At 43.1% G+C, this 22,263-nt stretch overlaps 1 protein-coding gene across 2 annotated transcripts; it reads right to left on the reverse strand.

The window, feature by feature from the left end:
* Positions 1–22,213, reverse strand: rbb4l (retinoblastoma binding protein 4, like). Of its 2 annotated transcripts, none has more exons than XM_060941699.1 (12): positions 22,051–22,213; positions 15,235–15,379; positions 14,458–14,603; positions 13,806–13,979; positions 9,147–9,262; positions 8,909–9,069; positions 6,667–6,793; positions 6,408–6,485; positions 1,019–1,095; positions 825–882; positions 618–728; positions 1–526 (listed from the first exon to the last, which is right to left on the reverse strand). In XM_060941699.1, exons 1-12 carry the CDS (start codon positions 22,064–22,066, stop codon positions 458–460), a joined length of 1,278 nt encoding a protein of 425 aa, XP_060797682.1. In that variant the 5' UTR covers positions 22,067–22,213; the 3' UTR covers positions 1–457. The 2 variants fall into 2 exon arrangements, with proteins under 2 accessions (XP_060797682.1, XP_060797683.1); XM_060941700.1 differs by lacking the exon at positions 22,051–22,213 and adding an exon at positions 17,009–17,846.
* Positions 22,214–22,263: the final 50 nt, after the last annotated feature.

Genomic DNA, 22,263 nt, shown 5'->3' on the forward strand with positions numbered 1-22,263 from the left:
TTAAAAGGTATTACAAAAAGTTTTATTGTGATTGACATCAGGTTTATGCCCAAAAAAGTATAAAGGATTGAAAACTGCCTGCTTTCACTCATGCATGGGGGGAAAAAGAAAAGAGGAAAAAAAACAAAAAAAAAACAGCAGTGCGTTTTCAAAGCAATTGACGTTCTCCATCAGAACATTCTCCCACACCATGTCTCATGGTGATCTACCAAACATGATGTGCATTTTTAGGAAATATGTGACGACAGAAGTTCATAGACTCGACAAAAATAAATGCTGAAAGTAAAAAGGAGTTGGTTTAATTGGATTTTGGCCTCTGGAGATCCTCAAATGCTGTTTCATAACCTGATCCATCCCAAGTGACACTGACTGAATGAATCTTTGTAACAAATGAGAAACTAACAAAAAAAAAAAAAAAAAAAACCACCACCACTTTGCCATTACATGCTGGAAGCTGTTATGATGTCTGGCTCTCAAGCTCTGAGGCAGGAGTGTCTGGCTCCTCATCGTTGTAGATGTTTTCAGCCTGAAAGAGGGAACAAGCGGTTAAGACTTATAAAGACGGCCTTTTTAAAACCAAATGTGAAGAGAATTTCAAAATAATAAGCAGGACTGACCATTTGCCAAACTTGCATAATGTTATCTTCAGATACGGAGCAGATCACCCAGGGCTCGTTGGGATTCCATGAGAAATCCGAGATCTTCGCTGTGTGGCCTCCGTGAATAAACTGCCATGGTTGCAGATACACAAGTGAACTTGAAGTGCACAAAAAATGAAAAATCCCACAGGAGAATTAAAGAAACAACCCGTGTTGTGGACTTACCAGCAGTTCTGGAGGTCCATCTTCAGCATCCTCAGCAGACTGTTCCTCTCCAATTTTACTGCAAGCATGTCAAAACAAATTAAAACTAAGGTTTTTGATGACGCACTGCTACACACAGCCATTTATTTACACTGATTACAGTCACAAGACGACAACAGGGATGTTCGAGACTAAACACAAGACTGTTGCCTCACCTCAGGTCCCAGACGTTGAGACGTCTGTCTGTTCCACTGGAGGCCAGGATTGTCTCGTTATGAGGAGACCACTGAACCTGCCACAAGAAATTTACTGTCAGTCAGTGCCATGACACACAGATAACTGGAATTTTGGCGGTCATATCCATCCAACCATTGGTGGCGTTTATGGGGCGTATCCTACAGTGTCAGTATCAGGTGAACTGGTGTCAGAGGAGAGCCTTCTCCGATTGGCTGTTCATCAGAGTGAATCATTGTAGGAGAAAAGAAACCGAAGTGAGCAAAGCAAGCTAAAACGCACCCAAAACGAGGGAACATTTCACCTTTTGCAGATCTGCTCAACATTTTCTTAGTTTCTTTTCATCTGCTGGACCCAGGTGTGTGTGTGAGATATACACTTGTGTTCAAAATAATAGCAGTCCAACACGACTAACCAGATCAATCACTGTTTTTGGTGGAAATTATATTACTACATGGCAAATAATTTACCAGTAGGTGTAGTAGAGTCATAGAAAACCAACAGACCCAACATTCATGATATGCATGCTCCGAGTCTGTGTAATCGAATAATTAAGTGAAAGGGACGTGTTCAAAATAATAGCAGTGTGGAGTTCAATTAGTGAGGTCATTCATTCTGTGAAAAAACAGATGTCAGTCAGGTGGCCCGAATTTAAGGATGAAGCCAGCACATGTTGTACATCCATTTCTCTCTGAAAACCTGAGAAACATGGGTCGTTCCAGACATTGTTCAGAAGAACAGCGTGCTTTGATTAAAACATTGGAGAGGTAAAATGTATACTGTAAAGAAGTGCAGAAAATGATGGGCTGCTCGGCTAAAATGATCTCCAGTGCTTTAAAATGGACAGCAAAGCCAGAGAGACGTGGAAGAAAACAGAAGACTACCATTCGAATGGATCGAAGAATAGCCAGAATGGCAAAGACTCAGCCAATGATCAGCTCCAGGGTGATCAAAGACGGTCTGAAGTTACCTGTGAGTACTGTGACAATTAGAAGATGCCTGTGTGAAGCTAATCTATCGGCAAGAAGCCCCCGCAAAGTTCCACTGTTAAAAAAAAAAAAAAAGACGTGCCGAAGAGGATACAATTTGCCAAAGAACACATCGCCTGGCCTAAAGAGAAATGGAAAAACATTTTGTGGACTGATGAAAGTAAAATTGTTCTTTTTGGGTCCAAGAGCCACAGACAGTTTTTCAGACGACCCCCAAACACTGAATTCAAGCCACAGTACACTCTGAAGACAGTGAAGCATGGTGGTGCAAGCATCATGATATGGGGATGTTTCTCTTCCTATGATGTTGGGCCCATTTATCGCATACCAGGGATCATGGATCAGTTTGCATATATCAAAATACTTGAGGAGGTCATGTTGCCTTATGCTGAAGAGGAAATGCCCTTGAAATGGGTGTTTCAACAAGACAACGACCCCAAACACACCAGTAAGCGAGCAGCATCAGGGTTCAAGACCAACAAAATGAAAGTTATGGAGTGGCCAGCCCAATCCCCGGACCTTAATCCGATAGAAAACTTGTGGGGTGACATCAAAAATGCTGTTTCTGAGGCAAAACCAAGAAATGCAGAGGAATTGTGGAATGCTGTCAAATCATCCTGGGCTGGAATACCTGTTCACAGGTGCCAGAAGTTCTCAGAAACCGTGGTTATACAACTAAATATTAGTTTAGTGATTCAGAGGAATACTAAATCCTTAAGATTTTTTCAGTTTATACAGTAAATATTTGGAGTTTGTAATGAAAAATGCAGACACTGCTAGTTTTTTTGAACAGCCCAATGTTCATTTTTCTTCATTTTCTGTAAAGTAGTTAAAATATTGATACATTTTTCTTCATGTTTTGATGTAGAATATAATGTGCAGTGTTCCCAATGCATGGAAATAAAAACTATTATAAGGATTTTGAGCTTTACTCACGTTTTTAAACACACTGCTATTATTTTGAACACAACTGTATGTATATATATATATATATATATATATATATATATATATATATATATATATATATATATATAATAAAGTAGAGCGAGCACTATTACTGCCATCTTGTGTTATGAAATAGGTTGATTTTATCTTTCCTCCCACAACACTTAGATGACGCTGCTTGTTGCTCATGCTTCCTCAGATCATCGCTGTTTTTCCTCAAAATCACCACCTCTGGCTTGCTCAACAGGAACAAATTTATATCTATATCAGGATTTCTGTAAAGATGCTTTGTGACAATGTCCATTACCTCCATTTTTAGGTATAATTTCTCCATCTTTTAGTTGGGTTGATGCCTGTTCTGTGTCAGTGCTGGGGGGAGTTTTGTTCTGCGTCCCTCCGCTCTATGCTTGGTTTTGTTACAGCACACTGCTAGTACCTCTTTGCACTGACCTTAATGAAATATGCAGAACCCTTATTTTTAAATAAGTTTCTGAGTGGATAGTATCTCCATCCTTGACTCTTGTATGCTGCATAAATGGGAATTTAAAAAATATTTTTGAGAGTTAAAATCGAACGCAAAGTTGGCGTTTGAGCTGCCCCGCTGAGCTAGCCAGCCCTGAGTGCGTGACGTCACAGCGGGAACCGGTTTTAAGGCCGAGGCCTTTTACAGCTACAGACCAAAGTCATGTAAATAAAAATTTATGGTGAAAGTAAGAAATCCCGTTACTGACTTGCTCAACTAAGACTGATCTGACTTCATTGATTGTGGGTTGACTCTCATTAAAACAGGATAGGTGTTATAACTTATGCAACATACATGTACATGCATGCATTTTCACTGATAAAACGTAAAAGGCTCTTTAAATAATCAGATGAACTGAGACAATCACATTCTGAAGCAAATTAAATAATCTTATACCGCTAACTTAAACTCACAATACAAGTTACATGGATTAATCTAAATGCAGGTAAACAATGTGGTGGTGGTGTTTTGTATCCAAAGGAGAGTCACGTCTTACCCGTCTGTGCTCTTGCTTCTTGAAGGCCGATTTTGTGGCCGATTGTTTCAAAACAATCTAACTTTCAGTTGTTCGTTCAGTTCTCCGTTGATTCGCTTCTTCCTCATAAGGGCGAGATATTGCTGCTGAGGCGAGCATATCCAGCAGAGAAATCAGATGGCTGGTCCACTCATTCTCCATTTTCTCCATACTGAGTACTCCGCCATTACTGCTCGGCTCAGGCAATTACTAAAACCCGGGACATCACCGGTTTTAGCAACAACCGCGGGGAGGTCACTGCCCGAGCGATAATTATGTCCCATTCCAGGTTTTAGCAACAACCCTCGGCTCACACTCTGGGAGGACTGGTGCAACTGAACTTACTTTTCTTATCATTTTATTTTCCTTTACTGTTGGTACTGCACCTTCTTTCAATACGGGCTTATACCCAACGCTCCTCAACAGATCAAAGGTCTACTGAGTCCTCAGTAAAATGTGCAGAGCAGAGGAGAGACCACTTCAAAGCCGCCCAATGTGCCCGTGAACTTCTTGCAAAACACGTCCAAATCTGTGCAGTTTGAACATTCTTGGGCGAGGAATGCAACGTAAATCCACCTTCTGTCATGTTGCTGCACCCGCCAGCAACACATCTACGTGGCATGGCGATAAATTAGCTCAAAATGGAGGATCGGAGTTGCAGTCAGCTCTGTTTCAGTGTAGCGGAAATGGTGATGAGACCGATAGACTTCCTGCTGAGACATCACGGACGTCAAGGTCATTCACTCAGACCGCTACCTATATGAATCATTTTAATCGTAAAAATTACTAGATTAGATTTATTGTTAATGCTTAAAACTATTCCTGTGCCATTCTTGAGGCCTCAAGGCGTTTATAAACGATAAGTGAGGCCATGGTTCTGCGTATATGCTTTAGTGATGTAAATCGGCTGCCGAAACGTCACTTTTGCAACATACAATCCTGGTCAGAATTATTGGCACCCCTGAATTTGAAGTATGTAATTCAGAAATGTAAATTAACCAATTTTGTTAAACAAAATATTTTAATAAAAATTATCATGATTACTGAACAAAAGGGGGGGGGAGCGCTTGCATAATAGTGAAATAATGGAAACACAAAATGTACCCTGGACACAATTATTTGCACCCTTTACCCTGGGGGGCAGCCATGACCTGAAGGTTAGAGAAGCAGTTAATGGACATTTGTAACAAAACAGAAATCCCGACACGGATATAAATTCGTTCCTATTGAGCAACCCAGAGGTGAGGATTTCAAGGAAAAACCCAGAGAGGACATGAGGAAGCACTAGCAACAAGCAACACCATCCAAGTGTTGAGCCTAAAGAGCTGCTGGTTTGATTCCTGGGACCAGCTAGTCTGGTTAACACCAGACCATATCACAAGTGAAATATGGTCTGGAATCCACCTATTGAATTTCTCGTAGGGGAGGTGTGGTTTACGATTGTCAACGGCCGTTTATTGGACGTTGCGAATGTCTATCATTTGGCGTATACGTAGCCCATGGCCAATCATGGCAGTTGTACCCGGTGACGTAGTTAGAGTGACGAAGAAAGACTGAAACGCCAAACGCTGTTCTTTTTTTAAAACAAACTTTCGCTCTAAACTATTCAGAACAGTGTCTAGAGCTTGATCGAAAGTTTGGTTCGTATCGCTCGCCGCCATGTTAAATGTGATCCGTAAACAGTCCCAAATAAACTACAAGCTTCCGTTTGTCGAGTAGTACGCGTCACCGTCTTTCCACCCCTCCCCACTCTCTGATTGGCTCCCTAACTCAGGCGAGCCTTTAGACCATAGTTTCCATGCTGTCTTTTCAGATCGGAACGATTGTGCAAAGCAGCATGGGATTTCCCAGGCTAGGGACCAGCAGGGAAAATGTAAGAGGGGTTGAGTGAATGAACAGTACTTTCCCCTCCTTCTGTATCAGGACTGAAGTGCCCTTGAGCAAGGCACCTAACCCCTAACTGCTCCCTGGGCACTAACATAGCTGTTCACTGCTCTGGGTATGTGTGCACGTGCTCACTGCTTCAGATGGGTTAAATGCAAGGGAGGAATTTCACCGTGCTTGAGTACTTGTGACAAATAAAGGCTTCTTCTTCTACTAATATTTGTTTGCAGAACCTTTAGCAACAATGACAGCCTCTAGATAGGGCTGGAATGACACGTAAACATAATCGATTGTGCAAATACGTCTATTTGGGTGGAATGTGTTAACGTGTCACATTGTATACCTTCATCCCCTATTATGGCAGTTCCCATCCGAAGTGTGAGAATTCTTTAAACAGAGACCTAATAAAATGGTGCTCTGCAAAACTGAAATGGCCAACCACAGCAGCACAACCGCTCTGCACACACAACACGGTGACTCTTTCTGACAGAAGGACACAGAAGAAGTATTACCTGGAATATTTCATCCTTGTGTGACTCGAAAGAGTGAAGCTTCAGCTTCAGGTTACGCAGATCCCAGAGGGCCACAGTCTGTAGGAATAAGCACACGTCTACATGTATAAACTGCCACTATGTGTACTGTATGATGGTCTTGGGGATTTAAAAAAAAAAAAAAAAATTCCAGATACACTTGCTTGGAAAAGAGAATATTTTACCTAATGTAGAAGATGGCAAGGCTGTGGTTGCGTGTGTATACTAGTGCTGTACAAACCTTATCTGCAGACCCAGTGGCTAGGATGAACTCGCTGTAGGGATTGAAGGACAAGCAGTTGACTTCAGCAGTGTGAGCATCCACCGAGTGACTGGGCTTAGCTGTGTTGTTGGATCTTGTGTCCCATCTGTTGAAGACCAGACGTGATCTCTCATTAGATCCTCCTGAAAATGACTTTCCATCACTGTATTGATGGACGACTTTCGATAAAATTACCAAGACAACGGTTTGCCCTACATGTAGCCATCAGGTCCAATAAAATCTTAGGAATTCTGTAATGCGCTCTCAGCCAAGTTGGTATTATTAGAATAAGCCTTCCTTTAATTAACGTTGCAATTGTAATGACTGCAGGTTTTCACACAGGCACAGTTCACCTTGTACGGAACATTATTCAGATTTTATGCTGCTGACCAAAAGGATGTAGGTTTACATTTCAGGGTGTGCCAAAGAGCTAGCCTGGGCCCGCCCATCCTAAGCGTGACGCAACACGAGGGCCTGTTGCGAGCTTAGTCTGGCCAGGCAAGCTATCTACAGCTCTTCCAAGCTCCCGAAAAATCGGGAACCAATCAACTTTGAGCATCTCCAACGGCCCTGGGTAGAGGCGTGTTCAAGGCACTGACATAGTAGAACTGCGACCGGAAGCCATAGATTGTTTACAGAATCTATGCCGGAAGCGCTTCATTCACGCTTCCGCATCTATTACGCACAGATGCTGTATTGAAAGCATTCAACGGGAAGTTCTCATTGAAAACGGAGCAAAGAGCAGCCCTGGAGGTATTTATTGAAAGGAAGGACGTTTTCGCCTTGCTCCCGACCGGCTTCGGTAAGAGTTTAATCTACCAGTTAGCCCCGTCGCGTCGCATACGTCAGAGGAAAGAGTGATGTGATTGGTTTAAGCTTCGTCACAGCCTTTTCTGGCTTCGACCAGTAACAAACTGAGGCATTTCAGGGAGGCGGGTCAACCACGGGCTCTGGGAAACGGTTGGGCTTAATATCTTGGCCAAACCAATAGCTCAGAGAGCTTTGAAGTCGCGTTAGCCAGGCTACCAAAGAGCTACAGTCAGGCCTTTAAACAGGAAGATTTTCTCCAATTAATTTTTTTCTGCTAAACTTCTTTTCTCCAAGCCAGTCAAAAGAGTGATTTGTCGCTGTTGAAATGTGGGCAGGAAGCCAGTCTGCAGTGCAATCTGCTGAAAACCTTCACCCAAGATGAAGAGCACGTTATTTACCAGCTGGGAGGTCCATATGGTGAAATACTGTGACCGAGGTCTTGAAAGTACTGAGCGAGGCCCTCTGGGCCGAGGTCAGTATTCAAGGCCGAGCTCACAGTATTTCACCATACAGACCGACCTTAAGCTGGTAACTAATATATTTATTTTTTTCTTTACCAAATTCTAACAGAAAACGAGAGCGCCCGAAAGGGAAAGCCAAACTGCCATTGTGAATCCTCATTCACGGCTGTAATGCAAATGGCTTCCTCCTCGGTATACAAGTGCACTTCCATGGCAGGGAAAAAAACCCTACATTTTGCCACCTATGTAGTCCCCTATTTATACAAAATTGAGTCATCCAGGATTCAGCCATGTTTTTGCTCGGCGTTAGCAAGTTAGAGGTTTTTAGCTTTCTCCTGAAATGTTTTCTTTTATTTCTTCTTCCTCAGGGTAGTAAAACTTGCTTTCGCTGTGAACACTGTCGTTATCGCGATCCATGATGTAAAATTAATGCTATTATGCTGAGAAATGCTGGCAAAAATTTATACGATTTTTGATAAAAATCTTATAAAAAAGATAAATGTTGACCAAAATTGCCACCATGTTTGTTGTGAACGAGCGAGTCGCCAGAGGTCCGTAACTGGGGTCTGTACCATAGGATACGGACCCGCTCGTCAGCCAATCAGAGCGCAGGATTTGATGGAAACCGGACCGCGAAAAAAAATAATTCATGTTATTACTTCTCACTATGAGCGTCGTAATGTGAAGTAAAGCTATGGAACCACAACTCAAAATGCTCTGACTTTCTGATGAGGACAGCTGTTCAAACAGAGGTTTCCTACTTGGAAGTTGGAACGCAGAATTAAAAGCCAGAGCATTTGAGGAAAGATTAGAGAAGTTAAGGCTGATCAGATTCCCTCTGTCTGTAGATTCTGAGTTAAGTCACAGTGTTTGTTAAAGACACTCTTAAAGTAATGTACATGGCACTCAGTTGCTAGGGATTTGAGTATAATCTGAATAGCTGCACTCACATCATAAGTTTCTGGTCATCGGCCACTGAGCCAAAGAGCGACTCGTGCAGAAGGTGCCAGGACACGTCCTCTACTACAGCAGTGTGGCCTGTGAAGATGGTTTTGGCATCTACAATCTTTCCTTCCTTAGGAGATCCACTGATGTCCCATAGACAGATCGTCTGCAGAAAAATGATGTTCAAGCCATTTAACTGAGCCAAACTTGACTAAAGGCTTGTGCTGGAGATTCAGAACTCACATGATCATCTGATGCGCTCAGCAGGTTTCCACTCAGGTTGGGATTCCAGGAAAGACCATAGCCCTCCTTCTGATGACCTCGGAGTCTTAGGTCTGGACTGCACTCACCACTGGGGTCTATACAGATGATTAGATAGATAGACAGACAGATAGACAAAACCAAACCACACACCATCCCACACAGTCTATAAAATACATGATCAACAATGCACTGCGGTTTGCTCATTTTCAACACTGATCATTCAGACATTTGGGATATTTTCCCCCTGCAATTCTTCACAGGGTTATTCAGGGCCTGTTTACATGAGGACGCTGTCAGGTAAAAAACGACTAAATATTTTATCGGAAGTGCCTTTCGTCTACACGGGGACGGCGTTTCCGAGGCTGAAAAACGGAAAAAATTGAAAACGCCTTCCAGAGTGGATAAGTTAAAAACAGCCCCCGTTGCATATCCGTCTAAACTACCCAATATGCGAAACTCTGCTCGGATCTGCTCACGTCGGGTACGCGTTTACGTCATACATGTGTCATATACTGTACATGCCAGCCCGGGAAGTAAGAAAGTAAGTAAAAAAGTAAGAGCATGTCTGATTACATCGATCCAACGGACCTTCAAGCTGCTCTGGCAGCTTTAATAAACGTCCAGGAGTCCTTCGAACATCTACACCGAATCTGCACATATACCGTTAATGAACAGAGGCGGGTATAGTATGCCCTTACTTTTTTACTTACTTTCTTACTTACCATAGCCAGAGTAGTCAAAGTTTTCGTGGCGCAGATGTGCAGATCAGACAAGACGGAAGACGTTGCGCATGCGTGCAGACATAGCGGAGGTCTTTCACAGCACCACCTAGCCGCCTGGCATGCACATCCAATTGAATTCCACACATTTATGCGTCACCGTATAGACGCAGATTTCCTCCTTGAAAACGGTCGTGTAGACGCGGAAAAAAGTGAGAACGAAAACGGACTTTTGCGTTTTTGTTTCAGACCGTCCCCGTGTAAAGTGGGCCTCATTCTTTTATATATAAATAAAAAACAAACAAACAAACAAACAAAAAACCCAAAGCCTTTTGCCAAGTTTGGTGAAATTCCTCTACAAATTGTGAGAGGAGTTGATTTTAAAAGAACGTACACCCTCATGAAATTGTCAAAGGACAAGTTATTTAATCAAGGTGGTGTAGTGGTTAGCGCTGTCGCCTCACAGCAAGAAGGTCTGGGTTCGAGCCCCGTGGCCGGTGAGGGCCTTTCTGTGTGGAGTTTGCATGTTCTCCCCGTGTCCGCGTGGGTTTCCTCCGGGTGCTCCGGTTTCCCCCACAGTCCAAAGACATGCAGGTTAGGTTAACTGGTGACTCTAAATTGACCGTAGGTGTGAGTGTGAATGTTTGTCTGTGTCTGTGTGTCAGCCCTGTGATGACCTGGCGACTTGTCCAGGGTGTACCCCGCCTCTCGCCCGTAGTCAGCTGGGATAGGCTCCAGCTCGCCTGCGACCCTGTAGAACAGGATAAAGCGGCTAGAGATAATGAGATGAGAATTTTATGTTGTACAGTGTGTCTTTTTTTGCATGTTTGATAACTTGCTGCTGTAACAATTTCCCAGCTTGGGATCAATAAAGTAAAAAATCAATCAATCAATTTATACCATAATTGTTTTTTGCAGATTTACAGATTTAATTTAAAACAAAACAAGAGGATTTACAAATTTATCGGGGGAAGCGCTAGTGCGCACGCATGGAGTTGACGTGTTTTTTGTGAGCTCCTGCCAAGTGCAACGTTTATTTTTATATAAAAGCATAGTGTAACGAATATTTTGCAAAATACCTTTCATACCACACTTTAAGTTGACCTTTGCATCGTATCCTGCCTGAAAATGACTGATGCTCGAACGAGACGTGAGGCTTCGAAGACTACTAGTACTACCTGCTCAAAGCCAGACTCTCCAAAAAGCATGGCTAAAGGTAACGCTGAAGCGACTAGCATTGAGGCAGACACACTGAGTGCCACTAAATTCACGGATGCCCTACAAGCTTTAAAAAACAGATGTGTGTGGCAAAATTGATTCTAAAGCGGACTTGCTATCCAGCAATCTCATCCCACTACTGATCGGCACGGGGGCTTTGACCTGCTCCGTTCCCGACCTGGGCCGGTTCACCCCTCCTTAGGCGACCTGGTGGTCCCGAGCTCCCTCAGGAGCACCATATCGATACCGAACTTAGTGCGGACACCCGATCGGCATAGGCCACTGCAGCCCAGAACCCCTGAGCTCAAACAATCCGCCAGCCTCAGCCTCCCGGCAGCTTGGATTACAGGCACGCGCCACCGCGCCCGGCCTATCCAGCAATCTCCATACCGAAATCACAGCTGTTAAAGAGGAGCTTAAAAACTCCTTGTCGGGCTTGCAGGCTAAAGTGGATAAGCATAGCACCACTATTCACGATCTGGAGTGCTTTGCCACAACACACAGCGACACTGTCGCTAGCATGGAGTCCAAACTTGGCGCAGAAGTGTGTGCGCACTAAAAAAATGCAATGATCTGGAGGGCAGGCAGAGAAGACACAATCTTCGCATACCTGAGGGAGATGAAGGGTCCCGTCCTACTGAATTCATTGCTCAAGAGTTTTGTCAAATATCCGGATTTCTGGGTCATTAGCAGAAAAAATCCGGCGGAAAATCTAAAAATCTGGAATTCCGGGAAATTCCGGAACACTTTGACTACACTTCTTTCAGTGATTTGTACATAGAAGGAACCTTTGCCTCGTTTCAGCAGCTGACTGAAAAATTTTCCTTGAAAAAAAAGTAATTTTTTCCAACATTTACAGATCCGTAGCTTTGTTCAAGCTGAAATGCCTAATTTCCCCTTAAAACCACAAAATACACAACAAGACATTTTTAGAACCAGTTTTTAGGTAGAAGGGTTTCATTTTGTACATGTATGGTAGAATCTTTTCTGAATATAATCATTCCTTGTCTTCCATTAAGACACTCTGGGAACAGGATCTTGGGGAGGTGTTTGATGAGGATGTTTGGGAGAGAATCTTGTATCGTCTCCATTCCTCCTTTTTTTGTGCCAGACATGGACCAACACAATTTAAAATTCTCCATCACACTCACTGGAGTAAGGAGAGGATCTCTAGGATTTACCCTCACATAAACCCCCTCTGTGATCAATGCCAGCAGGCTCCAGCCTCCTTAATTCATACATTTTTAACTTGTCCAACTCTCCATAACTTTTGGACTGAAATTTTCAATACCCTATCTACTATACTGAATGTGCCCTCTGACCCTATCCCAGTAACTATCCTGTTTGGGGTGCTACCTTCTACCCTAGCGGTGCCTAAATTTAAGGCTGGCTTTATAGCATTTGCCACTCTATTGGCTAGGAGACTGATCCTACTCAGATGGAAATCCTCTACTCCTCCCACAGTTTATCACTGGCTGAGGGATCTTTTCTCCTACTCCAAGCTAGAGAAGATGAGGGCTACATTGCATGGCTCCACCACTAAATTCTACAAAATATGGAATCCTTTTCTTGAACATTTGAAATCAATTCAGTTCCCCTCTGCCAATCTGTAATCTGTATTGCACTCTTCTAGATGTATGTAATCTTTGTGTGCTATAAGTGGGAATAACATTTAATATACATCTTCTGCTGGATTGTGTCATTCAGAAAGGCCCCCATTTTTTTTCTCCTCTCCCCCATTTGTGTCTCTTTAATTGTAATCTGTACTGCGTCTGTAAGTGTGTTTTGTGTATGTAATGCCGCTTTTCCACTACAAACGCGGCTGAGTCGGGCTGAGCCGTGCCGTGCTGAGTCGGGCTGAGCGGGGCTGTTGGAGTTGCATTTCGACTACAACCGCGCTGAACCGTGCTGGCTGGAAGTGGGTGGACACATTGGGTGGAGTTAGCGAAAGTGGGTGGACGTCACGTGATGTCGTTAAGCAGCGCAAACAGTGACATCAGTGAGCTTTTAAGCGGTAGTCTCACGACCCGGATAGTAAACAATAAACATGGAGGACATGGAGTCGTTAGTGTTGCTGGTCTTGGTGCTGTGGCTTGTTGTCACCGACAACGCGGACAGATACTGGCAAGAGCGTATAGATGAGGCGAGGCGCATAAGGCTTCAGAAATTCTCGTAATTATTCTCCTTCCGGGTTTGCGGTGTTTACAGATCCCAGCGCGCTCGCGGGGCGTGTGTGGGCATGTGAGGACACTCCTCCTCACCAATCAGTGCACAGGGGAGTGTCTGCTCACGCCCCCAGCCTCACTCGGCACGGCTTGGCTCACTTCAGCCCCACTCCAAAACGGTGCGAGTTTTAGGGGCTAAGCAGGGCTGAAATGAGCTGAGTCGTGCTGGTTTTTGGTAGTCGAAACGCGAGCCGTGTCGGGCTGAAGTGAGCTGAAAAAGGGTAGTGGAAAAGGGCCATAAGTGTATTCATGTCCAAAATTTGACTCAGAATCTAAAGTCTTAATGGGTTATTCTTTTTGGGTCTTATAATTCTAATTCTGATTTCATGCTGTTGTATGTAAAACATTCTATACATTGATATCATCATTGTATAATTTTGACTTGAAAAGAAAACCAATAAAAATAAATTTGGGAAAAAGAAAAAATTATCCGGGGAGAACCGTTCTGGGTTAAAGGGAACAAAACTTTGACTCACCTGGTTTGGACGGGTGTTTATTGTAGTCAAAGACCAGCACGTCGGATGTAGGAGTCTTTGTGGCGATTATGCAGGGGTTCTGTGGCATGTACCTCGCTCGGTTTACCTCACCCTCGTGATTGATCTTTATCTCGATCTCAATCTTTCCACTCACAGACCCAAAGCCTCCAAACTCTACAGAGAGAGGTGATCAGTGATAACTGTTTGTATTCTGACTAGGAGTCAAACACACACTATGTTCAACATTAAATAAATATCAAACAAGGGGACTTATTCTACCAATACATCAATATATGATTAATAATACCACCAGAACCGGTTTATTTTCCACTCCGATTTTTAGACCCTCCAGCAATTTCACTCAGTAATGAAGTGAACCTCCAATTTATACCAAATATTCAGGAGTGAACGTACCTGCTGAAAAAACACGCGTGCGCGCACACACAAAAAAACAAAACAAAACATTAAAATCAAGAAATACTCATTACAAAATGAAGATAACTGACTAACAAAACTTAATGTATTTAGGAGCCATGTTAACTTTGACAATATTTATTGTAAATCCGCCATCATTATGTATTGACTGAACATTGTATTTAAATAAATAAATAAATAAATAAATAAAGAAATATCTGACTTATGCAGGACAAACCTCCTTTCTCGCTGTCGTAGTGAGACGCATCGAACTGAGCATCGTCGTTGGGGATCTGAACACTGGCAATGACCAGGTGGTTCTGCTCATCTGAAGTGTGTGTTCCCAACACCAGTCTATGAACTGCATAATCCTTTCCCTCTGGTCTAAACGAGAAATTAAACATGGATAACATCAGAGATTGGCGGCACGGTGGTGTAGTGGTTAGCGCTGTCGCCTCACAGCAAGAAGGTCCGGGTTCGAGCCCCGTGGCCGGCGAGGGCCTTTCTGTGTGGAGTTTGCATGTTCTCCCCGTGTCCGCGTGGGTTTCCTCCGGGTGCTCCGGTTTCCCCCACAGTCCAAAGACATGCAGGTTAGGTTAACTGGTGACTCTAAATTGACCGTAGGTGTGAATGTGAATGGTTGTCTGTGTCTATGTGTCAGCCCTGTGATGACCTGGCGACTTGTCCAGGGTGTACCCCGCCTTTCGCCCGTAGTCAGCTGGGATAGGCTCCAGCTTGCCTGCGACCCTGTAGAACAGGATAAAGCGGCTAGAGATAATGAGAATGAATGAACATCAGAGATTTTCACACCCTTTGAATCAATTCTCCATGCAGTTTCAAAACATGCAGATCTGCAAAGACTGGTGCCTTTACGGTAAATAGAGAAACAGCCCATGTTCACTTTTTAAAATATGTTAGTCCAAATATCTACAATGAAAATATATACACACATGAAAGTTATCAGTCGTAACCCCTGCACTGGATTTAAGTACGACTTTGAAAAGTTTTTTTTTACCTGCTCACATCAGGCAACCATTGCACCGTTAGACTTGGCCACTCGAGAGCGTGTGTCATGACCAGGTCGTAGAGAAAAGGCGTGTTTTTCTTCCATATTTTGTATTCTTCATTTATTACCCGCTCCTCTACAGCATCATCATACACTAGAAGGGAACAAGAAAAGCAGATCAACCCAGAGCAGCGTAGCCACATTCAGATTATAGGACACCGTTTTACACAGCAATTGTGCTATAATGTTGCTCATCAAGACTTCATCGTTGCAACTGCCCCATATGAACGCCTCGAATGTCAAATAAATAAACGCACATCTTCATTTGTTTCATACATTTTATTGGCTCTCAGCTGCTATGGTGAGAAACAGGTTTGTGTTTGAAAGTTAAGACAGACAATGAAATACTGGAGGTTTAAAAAAGACAGGAGAAAAAAAAAAAAGAGGGTAGATCTAGCATTATAAAATTCCTCCCCCAATTAGCATATTATTTTAATAATTTTCAGTGGAACCGCATGCAGCCCATCAATACTGCTTTTAATAATGAAATGACAAATGGTGCATTTTACTTAGTGATTTTATTTTGCATATTTCCTTTCCTATCCAGAAATTAATTCCTAGCTACATCACTGGCCAGACAACAGGCGTTTTATCCAAGTTATCACTAATTTACTGCGGTGTGTGAACTCCTCTACATTAACTTGATAAATAATTCACAGTACAGCCTGCCTGATGAGACGACACATTATAGATTCTAGTAGCATTTGCCAATATGATATCGATAAATTATGCCAAAGTACTTTTTTTTTTTAAATATTGTGGATATCATGATGTAATTTAATTACATTTGTTTTTTTGCTCCTTAGAAGTACAACAGCAACACGTCCACCCTAGTGTCAAGAGCTCACGAATTCCAAACAAAACAATGCCATAGCCATGTGTAGCTGGGGAGTCCAAGAGAGCAGAATTGGCTGTGCTCTCTGAGTAGGAAGGGTGGCACGACTTCCTCTCTGCTACCAATTACAGTGACACTAGCCAATCATGGGCATCCGTGAGGGTGTGTATGTAGAAGAAGGTAGATAGCACTTTCCTTTGAGTGTGTTACACTGCCCTGTGATGCAGCATGAGCAACAGTTTGAAAAGATGCAACGTATCTCAGAGGAAGCATGTGTTAGCCCTCACCCTCTCAGGTTAGTAGCTGTTGTATGACAGGGGAGACCTGGCTGGAGGGTGGGAAATAGCCAAGAGTATATTCGGGAGAAAATCCGAGTAAAATTTGTGTCTGAGCTTTAAAGCTGATGAAAGTAATAGGAAATTAATATTAGATAAATTAATCAGGGATGAGAGTGGCTTGTGATGAAAAAATCTGAAAAATTAGCCGGGGGTCTGGGGGCGAAGCCCCCAGGAGCTCATGGATTTTAGAGATTTTTTACCCTAAAAACCATTTATTTTATCATTAAAATTTTACAAATGTTGTTGAAATACCATACCCTGTTTGATTACAAAATTGACATTTATACAAAAGTAGAACTCTCTTTCAAGTACATACATTACTTAAACTTTCATTTGATAAAGATCAACTACACCTATGTAAAGGAAACATTGACATAGGCCTTTTGTGATAAATTTTGCATATACATTCCAGGTGAGCACCAACATGATACTTCAAATTTGCTGCTCTAAATCCAAACTAAGGTAACACATTCACTGCTATATTAAATAATAGTTTATCACTAGTATTTATATAAAATGTGCAAATTTGATAGAAGCTGTACATTCTTACCTCATACATGTACAAGTCCCAAACTGTTTGTATGATTTATGAATACATTTTTCCTTTGGTTCTATAAAGTGTTTGTCTATTTACAATATATACAACTATTTACAGTTTCATGGTGCAGAAAATTTATTTCTTCTTTATTTTGAGCTTTTTAGCAAGAGCTAAAAGCTTGTTGGTCCTCTCCCTCTTTTTAGCCAACTCCTCTTGATTTTTCACATGCTCCAGCCTTGCTTTCTTTTGCTCCCTGTCTAACTCATACTTGGCCTCTCTCTTACTCTGCATGCTTGTTTTTCAGATCCGCATCTATCTCACGCACTTTAGCTTCGTCGCGAGTCTCGATAACATTCGGCATTTTGATACAAAACTGCATACACGAGTATTGCTGCAGTACTCCACACGTGCAAAGAACCAATCATGTAGCGCGGGAAGGTGGTTTAAGAAGGTGAATACGGATTGGTTGTCATTCAGCAAATGCCGATACAGGGGCCAATCACAACACATGAGACACTGGTTATACACCAAATACAAACTAACGGCAAACTAACGTCTTAGGAGAAAGTACGATTATTCTGCCCCCGCTCGTGCGTGTGCTTCCCTGGTTGCGTGGCAACGAGCTACGCAGATAGCTAACAACTTCTTCAATAAACTTTCAGAGTCCGTTGGTGGATTTATGAAGAATTTACTGAAGATTTATCTGTAAAACTGACATACAAGACATGCAAAGTGTATCTGGATTAAGCTATGTTTGGATTATAATCACACAACACAAGAAAGAGTAGGCTACGTACAGGACAAATGAAAGATGAGCAGTTAGCTTAAGGCTAACATCTATGGGAAACGTCATTTAGAAGCTAACGGTTACCATCTGATACATTAACTGTAAAAAGACATTCTCGCTTATGTAGGAAGATTCATGTCAGATAATTTCTTATTCTTATTATTATTATTGAGAGGCAGATTAACATAAATTACTTAAAGGCAAATGCTTTCTGGCCATAAACACAGATCACAAAACCACTGGCCGTTCAGCTTCTGAGTAACGTTAATAACTGAATACATCTGAGTACGGGGCAGCACGGTGGTGTAGTGGTTAGCGCTGTCGCCTCACAGCAAGAAGGTCCGGGTTCGAGTCCCGTGGCCGGCGAGGGCCTTTCTGTGCGGAGTTTGCATGTTCTCCCCGTGTCCGCGTGGGTTTCCTCCGGGTGCTCCGGTTTCCCCCACAGTCCAAAGACATGCAGGTTAGGTTAACTGGTGACTCTAAATTGACCGTAGGTGTGAATGTGAGTGTGAATGGTTGTCTATGTGTCAGCCTTGTGATGACCTGGCGACTTGTCCAGGGTGTACCCCGCCTTTCGCCGTAGTCAGCTGGGATAGGCTCCAGCTTGCCTGCGACCCTGTAGAACAGGATAAAGCGGCTACAGATAATGAGATGAGACATCTGAGTACGGCAACACCAAAGGCACAAAAAAGGAATAGAAAACTGCGTTGCTATGGAAAAATATGACCACTAGAGGTCTCCCTTGCCCCGTGGCAATGACAAAACAGCACAACGCAGACCCTACCCCCCTAAAATTTTCTCAACGGATTTGCAACAATATAAAAAAGGTCCATTTTGACTGAAAAAAAGCGGAATTCCGCCAAAAAGCGGAAAACTCTCATCCCTGAATAATATTAGATGAATTATACTCACTAGGGTGCATCAGTTGCCCCCTAAAAATGAAAAGTTCCTCCGATCATGATGCATTTTTGTTTTTATGTTCCTTTTGGTAAGAAAACACACTGGGTGAAATATTTTGACAAAATTCAAAAGTTTAATTTTGGCACCAGGAGCTCAAAGTTATGGAAAAAGCTGCTATTTTATGACTTTTATGACAAAATTTTGATCACTTTTCATGAAACATTACGGCACCTTATAGAGTATACCAAATATCTTAGATACACATTTTTAGTACATATTCTAATTATCAAGCACAGTTTGAGTTTTAGCTGTTCATTGAATCATTGTTCAACTACTTTTAAACAATACAAATGTATTATGAATCGCATTAATGCTTCTCAATCCCTTGCAAAGGTTCTTAACATGATCTCTGCTCACAAGAAATCAATAAATGGAGTCCAACATTGTGATTCAAACCTTACGCGAAAACATAAAATAAGCGTTTTTTGGCAAAAAATGAACCTCATGGTGCCACCATTAGACTTTTGAATATGGTCAAAAAAATTTTACAGGATGTCTTTATTGGTGAAAAGGAACACCCAAACAAAAACGCATCAGATTTTATGAAAGTGAGGGCAACTTAATACTCACTGTCTACTTTAGATAATTCATGCAGTTATCTAATCATTCAATTACATGGCAGCACCACAATGCACGCGCACAAAAAAAAAAAAAAAAAAACACGTCAAGAGCTTCAGTTAATGTTCACATCAAATATCAGAATGAAGATAAATTTATGATTTATGAGGAAGTCACGGCCTAATGGTTAGATTAACAGCTTTGGGACCAAAAGGTTGCTGGTTTGATTCCCTAGACCAGCAGGAATGGCTGAAGTGCCCTTGAGCAAGGCATCAAACCCACAATTGCTCCCCACGCTGCTCTGGGTAGGTTATATGTTGCTCTGGATAAGAGCGTCTGCTAAATGTGATGTAATGATCTCTGTGACTTTAACTGTGGCATAGTCATTGGAAACAAATGAGTTGGATTGTGTATTTCAGAAACTGCTGATCTCCTAAGAGTTTCACACAGAACAGTCTTTATAATTTTCACAGAATAATGGAGAAAACAAAAACAAAAACCCCATGTGTGCAGAGGCTCTAAAGGCTGAGACACCTTGCTGATAGAGAGCTCAGAGGAAAATAACCAGACAAATCTGAACTGACAGGAAGAAGAAAGAAGAAACCTTTGTCACATGCACACTTCAAGCACAGTGAGATTCATCCTCTGCATTTAACCCATCTGAAGCAGTGAACACACGCGTACACACCCAGAGCAGTGGGCAGCCACACTACAGCACCCGGGGAGCAGTTAGGGGTTAGGCACCTTGCTCAAGGGCACTTCAGCCCAAGGCCACCCCATGTTAACCCAACCTGCATGTCTTTGGACTGTGGGGGAAACCAGAGCACCCAGAGGAAACCCACACTGACACGGGGAGAACATGCAAACTCCACACGGAAACGTCCTCATCGGCTGCTAGGCTCGAACCCAGGACCTTCTTGCTGCGAGGTGACCGTGCTAACCCCTACAACACCATGCTATAGTTACAGTAACTCAAATAAACACCCTTTACAACCACAGTAACCAGAAAAGCCTCTCAGAAAGTACAACACATCAAAGCTTGAGAGGGATGAGCATCAGGTTCCACTTCTGATAGCCAAGAATCTGCAAAATGCCCAGGTGATCTGAATCTTCAGCTGTTCGGTTTGGTTTCCATGTGCAGGTTGACTGAAGGTCTCTTGATGAGCGCCTTCCCAGCTCTCTCCACAACTCTTCTCACAAAACCCATCCATCCATCCATCCATCCTCTAACCGCTTATCCTGTGCAGAGTCACAGGCAAGCTGGAGTCCAAGTCACCAGATATCCTAACCCGCATGTCTTTGGACTGTGGGGGAAACCCACGCCGACATGTGGAGAACATGCAAACTCCACACAGAAACGTCCTCATTGGCTACTGGGCTCGAACCCAGGACCTTCTTGCTGTGAGGTGACCGTGCTAACCCCTACACCACTGTGCTATAATTACAGTAACTCAAATAAACACCCATTACAACCACAGTAACCAGAAAAGCCTCTCAGAAAGTACAACACATCAAAGCTTGAGAGGGATGAGCATCAGGTTCCACTTCTGATAGCCAAGAATCTGCAAAATGCCCAGGTGATCTGAATCTTCAGCTGTTCGGTTTGGTTTCCGTGTGCAGGTTGACTGAAGGTCTCTTGAGCGCCTTCCCAGCTCTCTCCACAACTCTTCTCACAAAACCCATCCATCCATCATCTGTAACCGCTTATCCTGTGCAGAGTCACGGGCAAGCTGGAGTCCAAGTCACCAGAGCCACCAGTTATCCTAACCTGCATGTCTTTGAACTGTGGGGGAAACCCACGCTGACACAGGGAGAACATGCAAACTCTACATAGAAACGTCCTCATCGGCTGCTGGGCTCGAACCCAGGACCTTCTTGCTGTGAGGTGACCGTGCTAACCCCTACACCACCATGCTATAATTACAGTAACTCAAACACCCATTACAACCACAGTAACCAGAAAAGCCTCTCAGAAAGTACAACACATCAAAGCTTGAGAGGGATGAGCATCAGGTTCCACTTCTGATAGCCAAGAATCTGCAAAATGCCCAGGTGATCTGAATCTTCAGCTGTTCGGTTTGGTTTCCATGTGCAGGTTGACTGAGCGCCTTCCCAGCTCTTCTCTCGAAACCCATCCATAACTGCTTATCCTGGACAAGTCACCAGAGCCACCAGTTATCCTAACCTGCACGCCTTTGGACTGTGTAGAAGCACCCAGAGGAAACTCCACACAGAAAGCTCCCCGTCGGGGCTCGAACTCAGAACCTTCTAGCTGTGAAGCAACAGTGCTAACCCCTACACCTCATGAACGAAACAGCATGGTTTTCACATGTACCAGGTGGGCAAAACAACGAATTTCATATTGCTTTAAAAACTTTTTTTTAACTCCAAAAGGGTCAAAAGGCTGTTCGGGACACCTGCTCAGCCTAAAGCCACCGCAGAAAATAATGTTTACACTTCACTCATGCCAGTTCCCAGAGTTACAGCGCTCATTTTTCACTGACTAGCAGGACCAGAGACTGATGCTGCTATTAAAGCTCACTCAGGCTCTACGGTTCGTGCTAACGGTTTATGAGGCGCTTGTTTAAGCTCCTCCACATTAAACACCCAGCCGCACGGTATTTTATAGCCGAGGAAACGCGCTCGGAAGTTTTTAAAGGTAAAGAAAGCCAGTCGCCGCCAAAATGTAGCGCGTTAGCCACTTAGCTCTCAACGCAGAAAGGAAACAAAGCGCGCACCCAGACGTTACCTTCCTTATCTGCCATTTCTGACTGTATCCAGCAAAACCGAGATTCAGAAAAGTCCGGGTACGATGTCTGAAAGTAAATCACTCATTAAATGAAATACACGACTGAAGCACAGCTGAACTTTCCCGAATTCTTTCACCCGATGCGCGCAAGAGCGAACGCGCCTGCGCAAAACACGCGTCATTTCAGTGCGCCCCAGCGAACGTCATCATTTC

The sequence above is a fragment of the Neoarius graeffei genome, chromosome 15, assembly GCF_027579695.1.
Source record: "Neoarius graeffei isolate fNeoGra1 chromosome 15, fNeoGra1.pri, whole genome shotgun sequence".
Classification (NCBI taxonomy): domain Eukaryota; kingdom Metazoa; phylum Chordata; class Actinopteri; order Siluriformes; family Ariidae; genus Neoarius; species Neoarius graeffei.